At 34.8% G+C, this 24,054-nt stretch overlaps 1 protein-coding gene across 1 annotated transcript; it reads right to left on the bottom strand.

The window, feature by feature from the left end:
- Window positions 1-6,577: 6,577 nt before the first annotated feature.
- LOC115508111 (RNA-binding motif protein, X chromosome-like) lies at window positions 6,578-16,537 on the bottom strand. Its single transcript, XM_032592305.1, is given in 8 exon segments — window positions 6,578-6,894; window positions 7,650-7,735; window positions 7,811-7,936; window positions 8,996-9,110; window positions 12,028-12,177; window positions 13,853-14,027; window positions 15,862-15,968; window positions 16,429-16,537. Coding segments are annotated over 8 exon segments (1,173 nt in total). The 3' UTR covers window positions 6,578-6,589.
- Window positions 16,538-24,054: the final 7,517 nt, after the last annotated feature.

The raw sequence follows: 24,054 nt of genomic DNA, 5'->3' as shown, positions 1-24,054 counted from the left end.
ATTACTACTTATTTTTCACTGGAGACTAAGATTTCTAAGAGTTAAAATTCTGTTAAATGTAGTTAAACTGATAGAAATAAGGAAAGAAACTCTGTGTGTAGAAAAGTATTTAAGAAATATATAAGAAATAGAAATGCATTTTTGTTGAAGGTAAAAGACAAAGTAATTTTGTTCTAAATAAGACTGGTTGGTTGGTGAGAAGTGTCTAGAGGCAAAACGTAAATGCAAAGAAAAGTTATAGAAGATTTGTAAAGGGAAACCTTGGAAAGGAATGTCATGTGTGGTCAGCATGGGCTAAAATTAAAATGAATGAATTTTAAAAGTACACGGGGTTAAGATTGAAACTGTCTGTCTTCTGACCTAAAAGCTGGGGGAAATGATGGCGATACTCTTGCTGCTGGCCTCCAAATGCTTCATATTTGTGTTCCTGCAAAGCACAGGAATGGATGATGCCTGTGCCATATGAGACATAGAGGACTATGATATATCAAAGACTTTTTATCAGGACACATGGGAGTCATTGTGCTACACTTAGCCCACTGTATGCTGACCTGTCCCACTCTAGTGACTTCAAAATGGACACCCACATGGCTGGAACATATTTATGCAGAGACTGCTGAAAAAGCCAGAGGAATAGAACTCAGCTTTGGCCCTTTAGCCCACCCTCAATGTCCAATTGTATCCTTACAAAAAAATGGTTTTTGCCAGCATTTTGAAATGTAATTGTAAAGAGGAACAGTTTTTATTATGATCTATAGCAAGTTACTATTGGGCCAAATTAAAATTAGTGCATCCTAAAAGTAGTGCAACCAGGGGAGTCTTGCTTGGTCACAGTCAATATCCTAAAGTCCCGCAGGCAGGAAGCAAAGGGGTAGATGAAACCAGGGAAGATGGGTCAGTTCTTGGAGGTAGGGTCATACCTAGATAAGAGCTACTACTCCCACCGCCTCGCAAGACTGATGGGGCTTTTTGCTGCCAGTTGTACAGCTAGCCAAAATGGGGGGCCAGGAAATGAGATTTCTCCTGGCCAACTATTGGGGTCAGGAGATGAGGCTTCTCCTGGCCAGCTATAAGAAATTGAGGTAAGAGAAGCCTTTTCATCTTTTTCCTATAGATGGGTAATTCCCCCACCACAGCCAATACTCCTCTGGAATGCATTCTAAATAATTGGGATGATTTTGATCCACAAAACCTAAAGAAAAAAGTGACTCATTTTCTTTTGCACAGAGGTTTGGCTCCAACACAAATTGGAGGAAGGAAAAAAAAACCCTGAGTGTCAGAGGGAAATATCAATAATACTACCCCCTACAAGGGCACGTGGGTGGCTCAGCTGATTAAGCATCGGACTCCTGATCTTGGCTCAGGTCATAATCTTACGGTTTGTGAGCTCAAGCCCCACACTTGGGTCTGCACTGACAGTGTGAATTGAGCCTGCTTGGGTTTCTCTTTCTCTCTCTGCCACTCCCCCACTTGTTTGTTCTCTTACTCAAAGATAAATAATAAACAATGAAAATAATAGTATCATACAATTGGACTTGCTTTGTAAATATAGGGGAAATGGTGAGAAGTCCCCTATCTTTAATGTTTTTGGGGATTTAAGAGATCAGAACGTGTATGCAATGCAAGGTCAACTCTGGCTTACTGGCAGTCCTTTCCAAGACCCAGCAATAAGATTACCTGTATCCACAGCATATCTAGAAAAGGATGAAGGGAAGTCTTCCACCTCACCCCCCCTCCTGGGGTCCTCGATCTATATATCGAGACTTTAAATGTGCACTTTAAAATGCCGCCTATCTTATCCAGGCCCTCCCTGTGATGTAGCAGGTGTGTTTCTCCTACAAGAACCTAGAGTACCGGAAGGAGGGACACAAAAGGCACCACCATGATAAGATTACAAGTACCTTTTTCATTCTAATATTTAAAGCAGATAAAAAGAAATCTAGGTAAATTTTCTGATGATCTGCATGAGTACATAGAGCCTTTTCAGAATATTATGTTTTTGAATTGACTGTGAAAGATATATTGCTTTTGTTGAACCAGACTCTTAATGAGACAGAAATGTAGGGTTCTGGCAGCAGCAGAAAGATAGGAGGATGAGATATCATGAGATATTATCACGAGACTAGTTCTATTTGGAACTTCTAGTTTCCCACTGGGACCCAGGCACTACTTTCCCAAGATCCTAACTAGGACTATGACCATCCCACTGAGGAATGGTATTGCCACAACTCCCAGGCTTATTTTGGAGAAATTAAGCTCTAAGGTTAAACTTTTAAGTTATCCTAAATTTTAAGCCACTCTTTATAGACACAGGATGAAAACCTGGTGGCTTTCCTGGAAACGTTAAGGAAGACTCTCGTTAAATACACAGGTGCCACTGGTATCTGGGTAGCTCAATTAAGCTCAGCTCAGGTCATGATCTCCTAATTCATGGGTTCAAGTCGTGTCGGGTTCTGTGCTGGCAGCTCAGAACCTGGAGACTGCTTTGGATTCTGTGTGTGTGTGTCTCTCCCTCCCCTGCTCATGCTTGCTCAAAAATTAACATTAAAAAACTTTTTAAAAAACATACGGTTATCTCCCTTGACACCCCCAAAGCTGATTCTAAAGGACAAACCTGTCACTCAACTGGCCCCAGATACTCATGGAAAACTGCAAAAATTATCTGGGCTGGAAGGGACCGTGGAAGGGCTCTTATGAGCAGCCAATTCAGTATATTATAACTGAGGTCAAGAGGAGGAGGAGGAACAGAAAAGGAGGCTTAAGAAAAAATCTAAGGCTTTAGTCATGGCCTTACGAACTATGTCAGACCACACTTCCCAAGGTCGTGGCACCAAGTGCCATTTATGTGGCTATGAAGTGCACTGGAAACTAGGATGTCTTCAGAGGGGACAAAAGTGAACTCTGTAAGTAGTCCATGCTCCTTGTGTGGAGACAGTGAATGGATATCTGAATGCTCTTGAGGACTTCAGTCTTGGAGGGCTCAGATAACCAGTGTCCTTGAAAGGAACCGATGGGGCCCAAGACTTCCTGGCAGCTCCCCTGAACCAACTACCGGTCAGAAACCCAGAGCCTCAGCGTTTAACTCTGGATTTAGTGGGGGAAAACAGTTTATTTCATTCCTACGCTGGAGTCTTTTTCTGTCATTTCCACTCCTGGCCAACCTTCCAAACACAGCGTTAATTAGAGGCATCTCCAGAAAACTTAGGACTAAATTTTCTCCCAGTCCCTGTGTGTATACACTGAGATTTGACTTTTTCACAATGTTTTTTATAATTCTAGAGAGCCACACCCAATTGCTACAATAGGATATTATGACTGAACTAAGAACTACAGTGCTCCTAGCTGCAGGACAGATAAACAATTGCCTAAATTTATAATAGTCTGTGTATCAAAGATGTCTTTCCTTGAGGTAAAATTAAATATGCCTCGGAGTTGCTCCTATGGAAACTAGATGGTCAAAGGGAAAACTGGGGATTGAGGACCATAAACCAGTTTAAGGACTTAAGTATTCTAATCAATAGTATCACGAGATCTGAATAAGCATAGAAGACGGAAGAAAAACCATAGTTTTAGAAAAAATGACCAAACACATCAGGGACTTTTTGGATGGTTACAATGTGTCTTTCCTTCTATTGGTGTGACCTCCTCCCCAGGAGGCTTTGCATTTGGAATATTGATGTTCCTGGTCTAATATACTTTTTTTCTATTCAATTCATAGGAACCACCACATGCCAGAAGACATCCAAGAAAATCATGCCAGCCCATACATTCCAAATACCCTATTATTTTGGACCTCTGGATTGACCTCTGAACCTGCCCTGTTTCTGTCAACCCCATTCAGCAGTAAGCAGTTAAGACTGGTCGCTGTCCCTATTCCTAACAGCAGTTAGGAGACACATGTTCAGTGGGGGGGAATATGGTAGGAAAACATGGGACTCAGTAGGCGGAGAAGGAAAGGTTAGCACCTGAGGCCCCTGGGTGGGGAAAAACATACCAAAACAATTTTGGGAGTGTCTGACCAAAGCAAATCCCTTTGGGTATAAGGTTCCTCTAAGAATGGTACAGACACCACCAACTCCCTCTCCCATTCCCCTCAGGAATTTGAAAATCAAAATATCTAAAAAAAAAAAAAAAAAACCAACCTTTCATAAAACTTGTGTTACACGATGCACATTATGACTATAGTCTGATCTCTAACGCAATGGAGTCGAGCGAATCAGGAATGGACAACCCAAAACCTAGAACTATCCAGCAAGGGCAGAGCCTGAGAAGGAAGGAGAGGCAGGCAAAAGGGATGCTGACCAGAACCTTAAAAATGGACCATTTCCTATACCCACAGGTATTCATATTCAAATGCCCCCACTCTGCAAAGGCAGCTTTCCTTCTATTCTTTCCTTCTACTTTGTTAATATTCTAATAAAATTTTTCCTGCTGCTCATTTTGTGTTCACCTCTTCATTATTCAAAGCAATCAGTGAATTCCAGGATTAAGGTAAAAAAAAAAATCCTGCATTTGCAAAAGCAAATGTGAAATCTTTTGCTTTTCTGTTACATTTTCATATATCTTAGAGTTAGTAGTATTATCCAGGCCTTCCTAAAGAAGGAAGATCTCAGAGACACAACCTAACCTTACGCCTTAAGGAGCTGGCAAAAGAACAGCAAATAAAACCCAAAACCAGCAGAAGACAGGAAATAATAAAGATTAGAGCAGAAATTAATGCTATTGAAAACAAAACAAAACAAAACAAAAAACAGTAGAACAGATCAATGAAACCAGAAGCTGGTTCTTTTAAAGAATTAACAAAATTAAGCCACTAGCCAGTTTGATCAAAAAGAAAAAGGAAAGGACCCAACTAAATAAAATCAAGAATAAAAGAGGAGAGATCACAACTTGTAACACAGCAGAAATACAAACAATAAGAGAATATAAGGAGCAATTATATGCCAATAAAATGGGCAATCTGGAAGAAACTGACAAATTCCTAGAAACATATACACTACCAAAACTGTCAGAGGAAGAAAAGGAAAATTTGAACAGACCCATAACCAGTAAGGAAATCAAATTAGTAATCAAAACTCTGCCAAAAAAACAACAGTCCACGGCCAGACAGCTTTCCGGGGGAATTCCAGCAAACATTTACAGAAGAGTTAACACCTATTCTCTTGAAGCTGTTCCAAAAAACAGGAATGGAAGGAAAACTTCCAAACTCTATGAAGCTGTCATTACCTTGATTCCAACACCAGACAGAGACCCCACTATAAAGGAGGACTACAGACCAATTTCCCTGATGAACATGGATGCAAAAATTCTCAACAAGATATTAGCCTACCGGATCCAACAACACATTAAAAAAAAAAAGTATTCACCACCACCAAGCAGGGCTGATTCAACATCCGCAAAACAATTAACATGATTCATCACATCAATAAAAGAAAGGACAAGAACCATAAGATCCTCTCAATAGATGCAGAGAAAGCATTTGACAAAATTCACATCATCTTAACTCTCTATAAAGTTAACTGGTTCAGTTTTGACACAGGTGGAAAACTGATTTTATTACCATTGTTCCCACTCTGGTCATCTGCTTTAATCTGGGAAAGGAAATGGATACTTAATTATAAGATTTCTAGTATTTTTGTTTCCTCCTGTATCGAATTTTTCTTTCAACTTATACCATTCCTTTGGAATGATAAAGTATACATAAAATTTTAAAGTAATGAAGCAAACATTTTTTTGTAATCCATTTCTCAAACTGTTTTACACATTTAAACTTGCAAACAATATATAAATGGCTTAGTATGCCCACATGGAAAACAGGCACAGCTTGCTGTGGAAAAAAGAACATGCCACTTTATATTATATGCATTTATATTCATCAGACACAAAAAGAAAATTAGGCAAACAATGCAGTTTACCTTCCATACACATTTGCTTTCTCATTTTTTTAAGTCAACAGTAAAACCACATAGGAAATAACCATTTAATGGAAATGTTTACTCTGAAAATCTTAATACAGACAATTACATTTAAACAACTTCTCTAGTTTTCATCAATTAACATTAACAATTATGAAATTACTTTCAAAAATGTTTTTCATCTTATCCAAAAAAATCATGGAAGGAAAGTTAATGTATGCGTCTCCCAAAAGTAACATTTTTTTTTTCTTTCAGGAGTATAGATTTTGTATGCATTTATATTGTATGCATTTATTTCCAACACAAAGGAAATTTTCAGGCAAACAGTGCAATTCACCTTTCAAACAAATTTGCTTTCACATTTTTTATAGCTAAATAGTAAAATAATAAGAATGAAATACCATTTTACGGAGACTTATGCTAAAAGTTTTAACAATACAGACACTATTTTCAAATAACTTCTGTAATATTCCTTAATTAACACTAATTATTATGAAATTACTTTGAATGTTTTCTTCTTACCAAAAATGCATGGAGGGCAAATAAAAGTATGCCTGCCCCCACAAGGGTAACATTTTTCTTTTATTAACCAATGCAATAAAGCAGAAAAAAGTAGCATTTAAAATTTCTCTTTGCAAAAACAAAACAAAAAAAACCTGGCACATAACTTATTTTTAGTATTTGCTACGGCCTCCTCTTTCAGATCGGTTTCCCCCACGACCACCTCTGGAACCCCCATAACTTGAGCTACCATATGATTCACGAAGAGCAGGGTACACCCTATCCATGGAAGGTGGAAACCCTCGTTCCTGCCTGCCACCATGCTCACGACCACTTAAATAGAGATCATTCCGGCTGCTTGAGTAACTTTCTCTACTTCCACCGTATCCATCACGTGTGCAGCTACAACCATCATAGCGACTGCTTCCACCGTAAGTTAGAGGAGGTCCTCGTGCTGGTGGTGCACCACGGGAGCTACCTGCAAAGTCAATGACCAAGTAAAAACAACTAACTACATGACAATTTTGGAGAGTATCACTGCACTGTGATTCTATTTCAAGTACTAAATATTTGGAAGAGACAGGTTTTTATCTGCCTCTGCTGAGAAAATATTATGCTGCACTAATCAAGGTATTTTAAACTTAAAAGGAAGTACAAATGTAGTATTTTTCAGGTTAAACGGGTTATTTGAAGTAAATGTTCTATCAGTTTCTGAAAAAGGACTGAAATCCTGATCTTCATGTTGTTCTTATGCTTTCTACTGTTGAACACTGTCCCTTTCTTGTTATTTAATGTGTATTTATTTTGTGATAGAGTATGTGCATGCACGGGAGAGAGAGAGTGGCAAAGGTTGAGAGAAAATCCTAAGCAGGCTCCATACTGTCCGTGCAGTGCCCAACCCTGAACTCAAACCCATGCTGTGAACCATGAGATCATAACCTGAACTAAAATCCAGAGTTAGATATTTAGCCCACAAAGTCAACCCAACCAAGAGCTCCTCCCTTCCTTGTATTTAAGTATTTTTTCTCTAATTAGGGATAAGAGGAGACTGCCAGTTTAGCCGCAAAGGCATTGTTAGTTTAAATGTACTATTAAAGTAATTCAAAGATCTTCAAACTAATCAGAGTATCATTCTATAGTTTTCCCTTTGTGGAATTAGATGTAACAATATATATACCAATCTTGCCTGTTAAATCTAATTCTATGATTTATCAGGAAAAACTGGACTCGTACTGTAACTCTATGATTCTCTGTAAGAGCCTCCACTTGAATGTTCAGAATAACCTCTCTCACGACCTCCACCATAGCTATCACGATCACTAAATTTAAAAAATATTAATGTAAGAATTAAGACTTTCAAGCAGCTATTTGATAAAAATGAAAACTTTCAGTACCTATATCCTCTAGAGTAATGTTCATCCCGAGAACTTGAACGGCCATAGTAACAGTATGCATAGTTTCTAGGTGATGGAGAATAATCCTTGGTGTCCCGGGAACTTGGATAATCTCTGCTCGAGTAACTTAAATAAAGAAGTAAATTGTTAAAATGTAATTTCTATTCCCAGAATATATTTTAAAACTCTGACCAAAAAAAAAAAACTTTTTTCAATGGGCACCCTTGAATACACTTTTTTTCCAAAGATGATATACACATGGCCAACAAGCACATGAAAAGATGCTCAGTTGATCATTAGCTAATAAATACAAATCAAAATACTACCTCACACCTAGTAAGTTGGCTATAATAGCTTAAAAAATGGAAAATATCAACTTAGTATCAAGTTAGTGAGAAATTCAAACTTGTACTTCGATGACAGAACTGCAAAGTTAAGTACAATCCATGTGGGAAAAGTTAGTTCCTTAGAAAATTAAACAGAATTACTACACAACCATGAATTTCCACCCCTAAGTATACACCCAAAAGAACTGAAAACAGGTACTGAAATACTATCAAACAGGTTCAAAAATGTACTATGATAGTAACCCAGATTATATTTATTATATACACAACAGAATATAATAAGCCATTAAAATAACCAGAAGGATTCATACTACAATACGGAGGACTACTGAGAACACTTATGCTAGAGGAAAGAAGCCATATGGTCTCATTCCATTAGTATGATATATCCAGAATAGGTAAATCAACAGAGACAGAATCAGATGGGTGTTTGTCAGGCTCTAGCAAAGGGTTGCAGGCAACCCTTAATGTTACAGGGTTTTACTGTAGGATGATGAAATATTTTGCAAATGGGTAAGTGTGGTAATTATAGAATGCTGTAAATGTACTAAATATTTCTAAATTGTTAACTTAAAAATATTTAGCTTTATGTTAGAACTTCAACAACAAAAAACGCATTATTGACAATTTATATACTTTGTTTTCCCTTATGTATCTTTTTAAAAAGTTAATTAATTTTTGCAAAAGAAAGAGCACACAGTGTGACAGAACCTCAAACACACTCAGAGCAGAGCCCAATGTGGGGTTCGATCTCATAACTCTGAGATCATGATCTGAGTTGAAATCAGGAGTAGTATGCTTAACCTACTACTGAGTCACCCCGGCACCCCTCCTTTACCTATCTTTAGTATTGTAACCATCATCTCTTGGTGACATATAGTCATCTCTCCGGGAAGAGACCGGCTCTCTGCGTGAAGGACCTCCATAGTTTTCTCTTCCATGGGACAATGGACCTTTAATTTAAAGATTCTGAAGTAAGTGTCTCAGTAACTTTTATGAGATCAAAACACTGATTTCTTTCCACAATTCTTACAGGTTTCTCCTTTAGGATATTTATGTTCATTTTTTTGTCTGCATCTTTACATATATTTCTTGAATGTTTTATCTTCTGATATCTTCCACTCCATATATAAATTTTGCATAATCTTTAAATTACCATCAACTGCTAAAAAAAAGTTCTAAATATAAGCAACTTTGTAGCTACTTCCACATATTCAGTGATTAAATCTGCCTATTTTCCTCTGGCAGCTTTTCTCCCCTATTTGCTATGGTTTTACTTAATCTACCTCTTGTTTAGGTTACCTGAAAGTCTATTAATCATTATTTTTACTCTCAGTGTTCAATATACTCTCCATTATAAGATCCCATTACAACTGAACTATTCTTTTTGTATTCACACCTTGTTACTGCAGTCCTAGTTAAATGTTCTGATGGCTGTTCAAAAACACAGTATTTATAAGGATAAGTTATTTTAATTTATTTTCAAACTCCATCTACACACTTTCCTTGGTCTTTTAATGTTATTCTTAGCCACTATTTTAGGTCTCAAGATACTCCATGTTTTCTTATGTTTTACCTGTGTATATATACTAACACTGCCAAGAATACTTGTTCAGTGTCCTGAGTATTAACACAGCAAAGGCGTTAAGTAACTTTAATGTATTAAATAATTATCCCATTGTTCATCAGTTTCCTAGATTGTCTTTTCTGTAGCCAGCTTGCTGCATAATTAAGGTTCAATTTAAAACTCTCCATTTCTTTTATATATCATTTCCTTTGTTTATTTCATCTCTTCATTCCATTAAAAGAATAGTGCCTTTTCCTGCTTTAAGAATCATTTTCTATTTACAACCCCCACTGCAAATTTCTAGTACCTGCATATGTAATATACCCTGCTTCCTCTATGATTTTGCTAATTTACAATGTTTTCCTTTAAATTCCTAAATGTTCCTGGTTATCACCTAAACATTTTCCATGGCTTTCCATATTCCATTATCCCTTCAAAGCCAGTATTTCTTACAATGTTTAAACCAAAGATTCACATGCAATGAAATCATTCAGTGATTAAAACTGCTCCAGCTAGAAGATATTTCACGCCCCTTACTTCTTTTTACATTCATAGGAATTGCTAATGAATATTAATAGCACAAAGAATAGGTGTAAAACCTTCAAACTTCTCACTGACTGAAGTACATATGTATCTTCTTTCAGCTAGAGAAATGATTGACTGCCAATTCATCCCACTCACACCAACAGGAGTATCATATCATAGTGTATTACATTTCAAACTCTTTACATATACAATATTTTCTAATTTACCACACCAACTGGTAGATAGCTTGGTCTTTTTAATGATGGCAATACTGATTTCTAGTGTTTCATTAGCAATACTTTTTAGGGGCTAATTTGAAAGTACTGTACATTTTTCAAAATAAGAAAACTTTCTCCCATAAATATTCTCTTCATATATTAATTCTTATGATTAGTTCCTAGAATTCAACCTTCATTTATTTATTTTTTGGCTCAGTATTTAATTCTTTCATTGGAAATGTGTAGGCTTCTTGTGTATTTTGTCAACAGCAAAATACACTTAATTACAGCAAATTACACTTGACGTTCTACCAGATCCTCAGAAGGGTAAATATGATAATGGCAATTTCTATATAACAAGGTTTAAATAGCAATACTAAATTAAGAGAACTCAAGTTTTCAGATTTCTCTCAATTAAAAGATGGTATTTATTTCTTCACTCAAAAGTTTTCTATGCCCTCTTGCTTCCTTTTCTGTTCAATCCAAAATCTTACACCTACTCATCAAAATTGTGTTAGTATATTTGAGGATACTCATCTCTTGCTTTGTCTTAAGTAACTTGAAATTCCCTAAGGACTGCTACCTAACAATTTAAAACATGAGCTCTCCACCAATCTTAATGTCTTCCATGTATTTTATAACTGAGCTCTCCACCAGTCTTAATGTCTTCTATATATTTCATACCTAAGTGCACTTCATATTCCCCCAACTTAAAATGTCAGTCTCCTTTAAGTCTCTCAAGCCTTAATTTTTTAAAGTAAATAACTATCCATGTGTACAGTACCTTCCCAGCTAATTTCTAAATTTATTAAGCATGAAATACTTATATAACATATTTCCTTCCCAGTGAGAGAATTCTTGGTAGCAGAAAATATATCTTCTATGTACTTACATATTTCTTTGTATACTCACAGAACAAAAACAATGATTTACACATAAGCATTATGATTTTAATACTGAGCTTTCTGATAACTTTTACACTGGGGCATTACTAGCACAGATCCTTTTGAAGAACTCACACTGAGGTTAAGTGTGTATCCACCACCACCCACATTTCGAGCAAAAATTTTACAGCAGAACACCATTATGGTCCAAACACAGAAAGAAAAAAAGAAGTACTGTTTTGTTTATAACTTGTAGTTACTGTTTGTAACTAATTAAATATAAACCAGGTGATCAAAATACATAGCCAAACTATGCTATACATGAAAATATTCTCTTATGGGACACTTTCATGAAAATATTGACCTTGAATCCAGGTGAAAAAAGAAGCCTACTAATCAAAGCATGCTCACAAGAACTGTCAGAAAAATGAAGAGTTCCATAGCAAACATAGCCCTTAAAGGCAAAATTTTCCCCACTGATGTTTGCTAATTATCTACTGCATCTACAATTAGAACCTGAACAATTAGTTCCTCACCAAAAATAGGTTATGATCACTAAATAAGCCCCATATGTTTCCTCACATTCCACTGTGCTTCTTGAAATTTAAACACTCAGTTTAAAATAAGTGATTTTCATTTATAAGAAACTATTGCCTTTTTAATTTATAGAATTTACCTCTTCCTCCAATCCCTCTACTGCTACGTCCTGGGGCAGAAGGAGCAGATTTTTTTGGAGGAGGACCTCCACTTCTTGAAGATGAACCTCTTTTAACTGGGAAGGGTCCCCTGGAAGAACTCATGTTGAGATTAACATATTCACGATCATCTGTATTTAAATGAAATCTTTTTAGTAAGTAGAATTTTTAATGATCAAGTTTCAATTATTGTTTAAAAATCTTTACTACACAATATTATCGTTTTAGGCATTCATCTTGTATAAACTAAAAGTGTTTCCTAGTAAGACATAAATAGAAGTCAAAGACTTCTTATGAAAATCAATTTGGAAAATCCAGAAAAATTTTAAGAAGCATTTTATATTCATATGAAAGAGACACACATTTGGGGAAAACTGAAAGAGTGGAGAAAAATGGTAAGTAATTGCTCTATTATCCTGGTGTCAAGAAAGCTTTTGAAAAATAGAACACATAGGCATAAATAAAGTTATTTTAAAAAATGAAAAGTGGAATATATTTCAAAAATGAAGTATCTTGAGAGTAAATTAACATACTATTCTTAAAGTTCACTTACAAAATAATAGCAATTTTACGTCAATGAAAAAAACTATGTTCTGTTCAATTTTAATAGTTTAAGATCTACATATTAAATCATCAAAAATCATTTGTTTATCTTTTCAACTAGAAAAAGTCCCCAGTATTGTTATAGGTAAGAAAAATATGAATATTTTGAAACATGGGAAAAATACTAAAATTTTCTCATGACCAATTTAGTGTGTTTTAAAATGGGTCAAACTTTGCAATTCCACTTTAGGAGCCATTTCCTAAAAATCACACTTAATTATCAAAAATGGAAGCCCAATGTTTGATTTGAAGACTGGTTAATAGAAGAAATAAAGTTTATGTGGTACATGAAGCGACTCCCTTTCATAATGAATAAAAAAGATTTCTCTGAAAAGTTCGTAAATACCATTTTCAGTAACTCATTATCCCTCCCACACACGATAAAGGTACACACTATTTGTGAAGCAGCAGCTTTTAAATTTCTTTCTGAATAAACCCATCTTCAAAAATCTAAAAAAAGCTCTATATTATTTCCTATATTTTCCCAAATCCAAGGTTTTTTTTTTTTTACAAAAAACCAAGGAAGAAAACCCTTCTTTCAAAATGATGAGATTTGCATAGATGTTTGCACATGCACACATGGAAAACAATACTGCAAGGTTAATCCTGAAATATGAAGTATTATGCATGAAACATGTATTTTGAGTGATTTTACTTTCTCTTGTGTACTTTTAAAGACTCCCCAATGTTTTTGTGATGCAATGAAATAACTTCCACAATAAAGAAAAGATGGATTTTCAAATATAAGCCAACAATTTTTTTATCTAAGCTCTATGTCCAACATGGGGCTCAACCTCACAGCCCCAAGATTAAAAGTCCCATGCTCTACAAACAGAGCCAGCCAGTCATAGTTATGAACAACCAATCTTAACTTCTATAAAAACATACAATCAATAAAAATGAGTACTGAGGAAAAATTGTTGATTTGACTAGAAATAATTGGTAATACTGCTAAAACAAACTAAATTTAGTTTGGTATCTATGCCATTTCACTGCAAGATTATTTTTTGCACATTACCTATTTCAATCATTTTTTAAAACTATAAACGCTTAGCATTTATTACTAATGTTAATTCCTCATCTAATGAATCTAACAGTTCATCCATCTCATGAAAGATGTAAATAAAAACTGAAGTAATTCCATACATTCAAACTTACTGTTTTCCAGTTCTATGGTTGCATCCTTGTATTTTAAAACATTACCCAAGTGTCCTCCACGTGAGGGACGCACTCTCACTCCCCCACTTCCTCCTCTTCCACAGCTTGCACTTTTTGAATGGCCTCTGCTTCTTGGAGGAGGTGGTGGTTTCTGTCTACCACCACTTTCAAAAGATGGTTTGTTGGCTCGCTCTACTTTAATTGCTTTTCCATCCAACGACTAAAAACATTAAGTATAATATAAGTATAACATTAAGTATAATAACCATAACATTACACCAATTTAAGTTTAACAAATGAACAAATCCAGTAACTACTGAAACTAAAATCAACTTAAAGATCAATGTGTTTTGTTCCCCAAAGCATGTATTTTATTGACCAGTCTCTTCACTTGCCAAATATGAGACATTTGACAAATAACTTCCCTCCATGAAGCCATTCAATACACAAGTACATATATATTTTTTAAAACTCTTGGCATTTCATCCAGTATTTAAAAATTAATAGCTCTCACATTTCATGAAAATACACATTTTCTACCATATAGCTCATTTCATTTTATTATTTCTACCATTTAAATTTTCCAGTGTCCCAAAGATATGTAAAACAATTGGGTATGTCACTTAGAAAACAAGTTACTAGTATTTATTCAGAATGATTATATTCTGTATTACTGTTATTTGTTGTTAAAAATGAACATTTACCAATACAATGTAGCTATATTTACTTACCTAATAGTTTCCTTTACTTTTCTTTAACAGTACACTTATTTGGTCTTTAATATGTTTTGTCATACCCGGTTCTTAACTCAGTTTTGTTTTAAATATGTCCCTAAAACACACCGTTTTAATGTAGCACTTCATACTCTCCTTTTTCAGGACTACTTAAATTTTGTAAACTCTCAGAAATTTCAGAATGGTTTACCTTTTACACAGACCCAAACTATTTTTAAAAACGTAATTTTTAGTAATTGTTCCACACAGAGAAGCCTGGGTATCTCCGTCAGTTAAGTGCCCAACTCTCTGCACCTCCCCAATTCTCTCAAAATAAACATTAAAAAAATAACTGTTGCACATAAACATTCTGGTATTTTATATTGTTTTTCAAAAAGAATCTTGGTCCTAAATTCCTACTGAGATTTCACTGGGCCCTACCCCATCTAAACAGCCACAACTAGCAATTCCACCTTGTGGACTCAATTTTTATACATTTCCTATCTTTTAACTTGGTATACAAAAAAATATATTATCTTATTTATAACCATTAGTTGCATTATCAATGGCTGGGACTCAATAAAATGCCTGGTGAATGAAAGAATTTAAGAATAACTTCCATACAAACCCCATGTTCTTATACTTAAAAACCAGAAATCAAAGTAATTTTATAAAATATTCTAAGTAAGTTTCACTTACCTCTGTACACAATACAAAATCCTTGGCCAAATACAATTTCTACAATGCAGGCAAACATAAACTATCAAAGTAGCCATTTTACAAAAATCACTGAGTATAGAATAAAAACATACTAAGAAAAGAAGAGCAATATTAGACATGGGTTAAGAGTGAATTATTTTTATAACCACTTTACTAGTTTACTCATAATTGCCTTAAAGACAGCATCCCCTAATTTGACTGTAAAGATCCTGCTCAACTATTAATTTTTAAGGATTATTTTCCTAAGTAATAGGAATTAATTTTCTGTACTCCTCTTTCTAGGCTTTTATGGTATAGAAATCTTCCATGAATTTCAATAGCTTTTTTATGAAGAGGAACTTATTTCTACTGTAATTTTGTTTATGTAGGTTTGTTTTACAGTTTTAAGTTTTATTCTTACATTGCATTACTAGTTTGGAAATAGGTTCACAGATACTGCTCAAGCTTATATTCAGGTCATTTTTTCCAACCACTCTGCAGGACTTATAGGACAAAAAGGAAGAATGACAATAATTTTGTCCTATGTGTAATTATGCCACCTTTTAAAAATTAGGAAAACAGAATCTAGAAATAGTATTCAATGAAGAACAGAGCTAGAAAATTATCAAAGAAGTGTTTTACCTTTCCATTCATATCTTTGGCAGCATCCTTAGCATCAGCAGGGCTCTCAAAAGTGATAAAAGCAAAGCCTCTGGACTTCTTTGTTTCCCGATCCTTCATCAAAATAACTGTAATCCATATAAAACTTTTAAATTTAATGTTACATAAAATTTTTCTTACTCTTTTCAAAGCTACTAATCAACACTTTGACAATTTTTGTTACGTCTTCTTTTAATTTAATTAATATTCTGGATGTAATAGTTAACCACCTTCAGAAAGGTATGTTAAAAACTTTCCATTTAAAGCATTATGATTAATCTACAAAGCAACAGTGAAGAACTCTATAGTTAGCCTATCATCACATTTCAATGCTAAACTTATTACTGTTCCTTGTTTTCCATTCTCCATAGTAAGAGCCTCTTAAATGTCTCTTACTTCGTTCACTGTTCTAAGTACTTTCCCAATATGAAACATAAATATAAGAAAAAGTGTTCAGATAAGCTTTAAGACAGAAAAATAATTTTTGCATAGCTGTTCAGTTATATACATTTACTTTGAATATTTACATATGCTAGTTCTAAGAATTACCTTCCACTATGGGACCATATTTCCCAAATACAACTTCAAGAGTCTTTTCATTAGTCTCGATACTGAGGCCTCCTATGAACAGCTTCCCAGGCCAATCAGCTTCCATCATTTTGCTGTAACTAATTAAAAACATTATATACATACACATTACAAACAATAAATTATAAGTCAAAAAGATCAAATTTGATCACACAGTGTATGAAAAATTCAAGTTACGTACCCTACCAAAGCTCTATTTTGCTTTTTACTTACAAGAAAAATGAAACTTGCGACGTAAACAGCAAAATGAACGCCAACTTAAGACAAACTCTGCTTATCTACATAGATTTCATAATAGTGGTAAGACTACTGCAGTTCCTTTGGCTATACTATGGTTTCACTTTTTAAAAAGCAAAATGTGTCACTTTCAATAATAACAAATGTGTATCTGTATACAACAGTTAACGTCTAACTTTTAAGTAAACCTCAATACCTTAAACTTATTTTGGACTTCTCCCCCTGAATCTATTCTCATTTATTTTGTTTATGTATCAAACACTCTTTATTTACAGTAATTTGTTTAAGATATTTTTAGAATGCTAAGTCATAAAGTAAGGTCAGAATTAAAGCCTTCTGAAATGCAAATTAATCTGTGACGAAACATAGTCAAACTTTAGCAAATGCCGAAGCAATTGTGTGATTTAAATTAAACTGGCTATTAAAAATTTGACAATTCCTATCAGGTGAATCAACATTTTGACATCTGGTTAGTAAACCATAAATTTATAATCACAGTAATTAAATATTGTGCCTTTATTTTTCAGTTAACACCTCACGCGTCAGATAAACCGTTAAGAAAAAAAAAGTGCACATTGATCAAAATGGCGCCCTGCCGTCCGACGAACAATGCATGACGACCCGCCTTCACACAACTGAAAAAAGCCAAGAGAAACAGCAAAGGTTGTACACAAGGCCATTAAAAAGGGCTGTCTTTGCCGAAGTAAATGGGTCCGTACATCTCGTCCTAACCCCAACACGTTTTTAACCCACACAGATAGTTCACGGACAAAATCCGGGAACTTCACGGACTTTCCACCGCGGCCCCAGGAACACATTGCCAACAGGAACGAAAGCAAGACTACTTTCCAGTAAATACTTTGAAACCTAACGCCTCTAAATGTTCTATGCACACATATATTTACACTTAATTTATCAATTAAGACTTACTGAAAAACCTGACAGAAAAATCAAAGTTGGAATTACCACAGCTTATCAATTTACATGAAAAGATATTGCTATGGGCTATTTTTCCTGAGGTATAAAACCACCCATCGTTCCTAAAATCCCGAAATTCTTACCTTTTTAGCTCCTATTTTCCACAAGCGCAACTTAAGCCGCTACCTTAGCGACCACTAGCTAAACTAACGGCTGAGAGCAACTGCGCGACCAATTTAACGAGGTGAAAGAACCCTGATGATGAGGCGCAGAGGAAGTAGGGAATGCGGAAACTTTACAAAGTGGAGGGGGAGCGAGCTGAGAAGCTCGCGAGGAAAAAGCGTGTAAGCGGGTTGAGCAACCAAATGTGTTCTGTACCTCCGCTTTATTATTTACTTTCTTCAGTTACATTAAAGTAATCCAGGTAAAGAAAGAACTAAATTTTACTATCAGCTATCCAGAATTTATCATTGTCTCATGTATTGACAACACACTGTCAAATGTCGTTAAGTTTAGTATTTTTCAGTGCGGGAAGGAAAAATAGCTAATAATGGTGACAAAAAATACAGTAACGATACAATGAAAATAGCAAAAGTATTTAAAAATCCATAGCTTCAATATCTTTGAAGTATATATCTTTGAGAAACTTAATCTTCAGTTTTCAGTAAGTACATGAAACTTACAAAATTATGAAAAACAACAAATCTCTGTGAAACTAGTCTGACATTATTCGTATGATAAAATCCTTAATAAACAATTCTATCTGGTAAAATAAATACATTTCTGTTCCTGAAAAAAATACTGTTATTAGCTGGCAGACTATCCCTTTTAAGTAAAAATTATTCCTTCTATGAATTCACTTGAAAATGCAACCTAACATTAGAAAATACTCTTAAATAACCAGAATACAACTAAAACTTATTTTTTGTGATATTCTCTAAAATTTGTCCATTTGTCTACACATTTTGCATAGCTAATAATTTGTGTATATCTCAAAACTTACAGCTCTTAAAAAATAATACTGGAGTTACCATTTTCAGTGTTTACATCTCTTTTAACAAACCTATGTCTGCTAATTTTTATATTTCTCAAATTATGAAGTACTGAGAATTTCTGTATGTATAGAGAATATAGTGATGATTATGTCTGTAGAAATCATAATTTCTCTTTCTAATATTTTTCCTTCAGGAAAATAATTCAGAAGTGAATTTATGCACCAAAGGTAAAATTAGTTTTATGCACAATATTATTTTAGAAGATTGGTTTCAAAGTGGCAGTTACCAATATGTTAGAACTGTTATTAATTCCTTCCTAACCAAAACCATTATAACTATATTCCTAGATAGATTACATTCTTACTTGAAAGACATCAATTTTAACCATAGCTGTGTCAAAATTAATTATTTTTCTCATTTTTAATAGTTAAAACATTCCTTTTATTTTAATTTATATCTCTTTAGAGAAACTATGATGTATTTTGTTAATGTAACAGTTATATTATAAATAATTAAATAGTATATTATTATCAATTAATAATACAAATGAAGACTCAGTATATTTTCCAGTGAAAGGACACTATTGGGAAAGCAGATATAGACATAATATAATGTGTTAGGTGCCATTAAAAGCAGGAGAAAATGTTCCAATTATTTTTTAAAAAGAAATACACATAATAGTGATTGTCATTTTCTAAATAATTATCAGAATCAGACACTTAGATAAAATACATATACATATTATATTACTCAGTTAATGTCTAACATCATGTCCACCTTGCAAGAGAGAAAACAGGACATTAAAACTTACTCCCAATTTCAGATATCTATTTCTAGAAAAACTGAGATTTATACCTAATGATCTGGCCCCAGATACTTTGTTATGAAAGAGAACTGGTTAAAAGCATGTAAAAGTAAAAATTTACTAAGACGTATTTAGAGAAAATTTTGAAAATTGATTGTAACTTATTAGATATACTACTTAAGGAATATTCTAGGCAGAGTAATGTTTGCAGAGTCATGGGGTTAATAAAAGTGGTATGGCAGATGACAAAAAATATATATATAATGAGACTTGCTGGGAACAATGTACAGAAGTATGCAAAGTTGAGGGCAAAAGGAAACTTGGGGGAAAGTCATTTTGACTGGAAATAATGAATTTCTGCAAAATAGGATGCATATATTAATTAAAACAACATTATAATGTAGTCAGGCAAACTGAGAAGACTCTTAAGCTTCAAAATACAGTAGTTGTGTGAAATTGGATAAAATACATAACCTCTTAAATTTAGTCTGCAAAACTGATAATGGTATTATCAAACTGAATTACCTGTTCTGAGCACAATACCTGAAATGTAATACAGGGCTCCAAAAAAAAAAAAAGTGTGTAAACTATATAATTACTTTTATATGAAGTAGAACCTAAAAGTAACACATTCTTTACGGAATGGTCAACGACGTCAAAACTGTACTTTAAAAAGAATTGTGTTGTTTTGTATGTTTTGCCAAAAGTAAATCATTGCATGATTGCATAATTACATAATTTCACTAAAAACATGCTCAATAAGGGATAGAAAAGAATGACAATAACATCCACACACGTGATTGGAGTGAAGAATAAATTAACAATATAAATATATTAAAAAGAATTATAAGAAATCTTTGGTGACCTCTTATATTAGTGCATTTCTTTTGAAAGTTAAATGACAGATGATTAAAAAAATAATTTGTCAAGAATTTTTCAAGAAGAAATAGAAATCCCAAGATAATTCATAGTGATTTTTTTTAATGTTTATTTATTCATTTTGAGAGAAAGAGAGAACAGGGGAGGGGCAGAGAGAGAGGGTGAGAGAGAATCCTAAGCAGGTGCTGCTGTCAGCACACGGCCCAACTCACGACCACGAGATCATGACCTAAGCTGAAATCAAGAGTCCCATGCTTAACTGACTGAGCCACTCAGGTGCCCCTGATGTTAATCTTTTTTAGTTTTTTGAAATGTTTATTTTTGAGAGACAGACAGAGTGTGATCAGGGCAGTGGCAGAGAAAAAGAAGGAGACAGAGAATCCCATGCAGGCCCACGCTGCCAGAACAAGGTCCAATGCAGGGCTTGAACTCACCAACTGTGAGGTCATTACTTGAGCCAAAACCAAGAGTTAGCTGCTCAACTGGCTGAGCCACCCAGGTGCCCTGACTCATGGTGAATTCTAAGGGATAGTCTGAAAAAAATTGTTAAAAGGTCACTATACCATTCATAAATGTAAATAAATACACATATATACAATTTTTGTAGTATTTCTATTTTCATAGAACTCAGATGACAAAAGTTAAGTATGTCAATTCATTTTATGGACTCTAAAGATAAAAGTAGTATATAATTGAAACTATAAATTAGAAAGAAGGTCATTTACTTAATTGAAAAAATATTGCAATTATAAAATAAAAATTAAAACATAAGAATTATGTTTACTGGATAATATAGGAAGTGATTCATCTAATTACAAATTTCATTATCTCATCTCATTATTGCCATATTACTAGGAACTACTATTCTTGTTCTCATTTTACACATTTCTTCTTATTTGAAGAAAAAAACTATAACAGCCTTTGAAATAAATGAAGAATGATTTGAGTACATAGAGATGAGTCTTCCAATATGCCTTCAGTATGACCTTAAATAATATTAAAAAGTAACTGAAAATTATGACTGTCACATATATACATTTAATATGTATGTGTGTATATCTACATGTGTACATTTCTATATGTGAGTTATATAGGTTATGTGGAAGTATATGTATACATGTAGTTTTTATGTATACTATAAAATATATGTAATAATATACATATATTACCTTTTCAGTTATAATTTTGGAGTTTGTTTAAAAAAGTCAATGTTGAAGAATGGAGAATATTCTGACAGGGCTCCCCTATTGTATATTAAAGAGGATTATAGAGTTAGGATGAATGAAACAATTTAGTGCATGCATAAAGAATGATAACCAGAAACACCGTACACAATAATAAAAGAACAACTGATATGCAGTGTTCTTGAAAATATAAAGCAGGGGGCGCCTGGGTGGCTCAGTCGGTTAAGCGTCCGACTTCAGCCAGGTCACGATCTCGCACTCCGTGAGTTTGAGCCCCGTGTCAGGCTCTGGGCTGATGGCTCCGAGCCTGGAGCCTGTTTCCGATTCTGTGTCTCCCTCTCTCTCTGCCCCTCCCCCGTTCATGCTCTGTCTCTCTCTGTCCCAAAAATAAATAAACGTTGAAAAAAAAAATTAAAGAAAAAATATAAAGCAGAATCAATGTAGTTTGCTAGTGATTTGAAGAAGTATTGTGAGTAGAGATGTTGCATTAGAGTATGTGGATAAATATAAGAAACAAAATTCAAAATACAGGAACAATGTTGGATTCTCAACCTGGTGGTTTTTTAATAAATTGAAAAAAATAATTGAAGGGGAAAACTTTTAACAGACACAATATTCAAACCAATAGCAATATTTAGTTCTCATTTGGATTCTATTTCAAAGAAACATTAAAATTTTTGCTATTTAAAGGAAAATTTAATTTTTTTTTTTTAATTTTTTTTTTCAACGTTTATTTTTTTGGGACAGAGAGAGACAGAGCATGAACGGGGGAGGGGCAGAGAGAGAGGGAGACACAGAATCGGAAACAGGCTCCAGGCTCTGAGCCATCAGCCCAGAGCCTGACGCGGGGCTCGAACTCACGGACCGCGAGATCGTGACCTGGCTGAAGTCGGACGCTTAACCGACTGGGCCACCCAGGCGCCCCAAGGAAAATTTAATTTTAATATATGTGATATTTAATGATCTTTTAGAAGTCATAGTAATATTTTTTAGGTCTTTTTCTGGTAATATGAGGACCAAATGCCTACAATTTGTCATTACCTACTATATGCACTTTGGCTTGACAGACTTTTGAAATTTATTTTAAAGTTTATTTTTGAGAGGAGAGAGAGAGAGAAAGAGAGAGGGAGGGAGGGAGGGAGAGAGAGAGAGAGAGAGAGAGAGAGAGAGAGAGAGAGAGAGAGAGAGAGAGAACATGACTGGGGGAGGGCAGAAGAGAGGGAGATACAGAATCCAAAACAGGCTCTAGGCTCTGAGCTGTCAGCACAGAGCCTGAAATGGGGTTCAAACCCATGAACCGTGAGATTATGACCTGAGCTGAAGTCGGATGTCTAACTGACTGAGCGACCAAGGCACCGTTGACTTGACAAATTTATTTAATAAGGCTTTTCTCCTCACAGCTCCCTAAACTTTGTCTTGCCCTCATTTTAGTCAAGCACTAACATACCAAAGTCAGAAGGCCTACTTCTGACCTACTTCCAAACAGTCCATTATGAGAATCAGCTGCCAGTGACATTTCTTGTAAAAATGCCCCTATTTAGCCTCCTGCTCACCCTTCTGCTGGTCTTCCCATAAGTTCCTGCAAGCTGTTTTTATCCCTTCCTCTTAAACATTTCTTAAATTGTCTTAATGTTTATTTATTTTTGAGAGAGACAGAGCATGAACAGGGGAACAGGGGAGAGAGAAAGGGAGGGAGGCAGAGAATCTGAAGCAAACTCCAGGCTCTGAACTGTCATCACAGAGCCCGAGCTCTAATCCATGAACCATGAGATCATGACATGAGCTGAAGTCAGACGCTTAACTCACTGAAACACCCAGTGCCCCTATCTGTTCTTAAAAAAAGACATTTTCTGCTTGGTTTTGAGATACTCACAGATTCCAAGATTGGCACATTCTTCTATTCAATATTTGTTTTAAATAAAGTCTGTCCTTATCTAAATCTCAATTTGTTTTTTTTGTGGTTTTTTTTTTTCTGCTATTTTGCCTCAGATGAAATGTTTGTGGCCTTTTGCCATTCATCCTCTTCACAGTGCCTCCAAACTCCTTGGACCCAACTTTGAATTCATGTTTCTTAACTGGAAAGATATAAAACTTGCTCTGAGTGGAGGTCCACTCCAGTTGGAGACCTTAGAGTGAGTACCAAAGACATCCAACACCATGAAGTTAATAGCTTTACCAAGAAGTTGGGACCGAGCAGATGACAGCAGCTTCCAACCACGATACCAAAACAAGCTTCGTACATGATGGGAGCCATTTCTTCTTCCTTTCTCACCATTTGTCTTTCTTTGCTATTCCTTTTTCATCTCTATCCACTACAGTGTCATCTTTATAACCCACAGAATTTTTCCCTTTGCAAATGTAGCTTTCCATAATGACAGTTTCATTGTTCAGTCTCTTCCTTTGCCCCCTCAAAATCTTTGATTTCCCTTTAATAATTCCACTGTCCCTCCAAGGACCCCCAAATCTGTGGACTTCCTTTACACAATTGAGAATAAAAGTCTCACAGTCCTACTTCTGATCCATGTTGCGTACTTTCCTTCAGAAACCTCCATTTCCCCCCAATTTCCTA

This window comes from Lynx canadensis, chromosome Y (genome assembly GCF_007474595.2).
Source record: "Lynx canadensis isolate LIC74 chromosome Y, mLynCan4.pri.v2, whole genome shotgun sequence".
Taxonomy (NCBI): domain Eukaryota; kingdom Metazoa; phylum Chordata; class Mammalia; order Carnivora; family Felidae; genus Lynx; species Lynx canadensis.
Note: the sequence above shows the minus strand (reverse complement) of the source record. Positions and strands in the feature narration are given on the sequence as shown.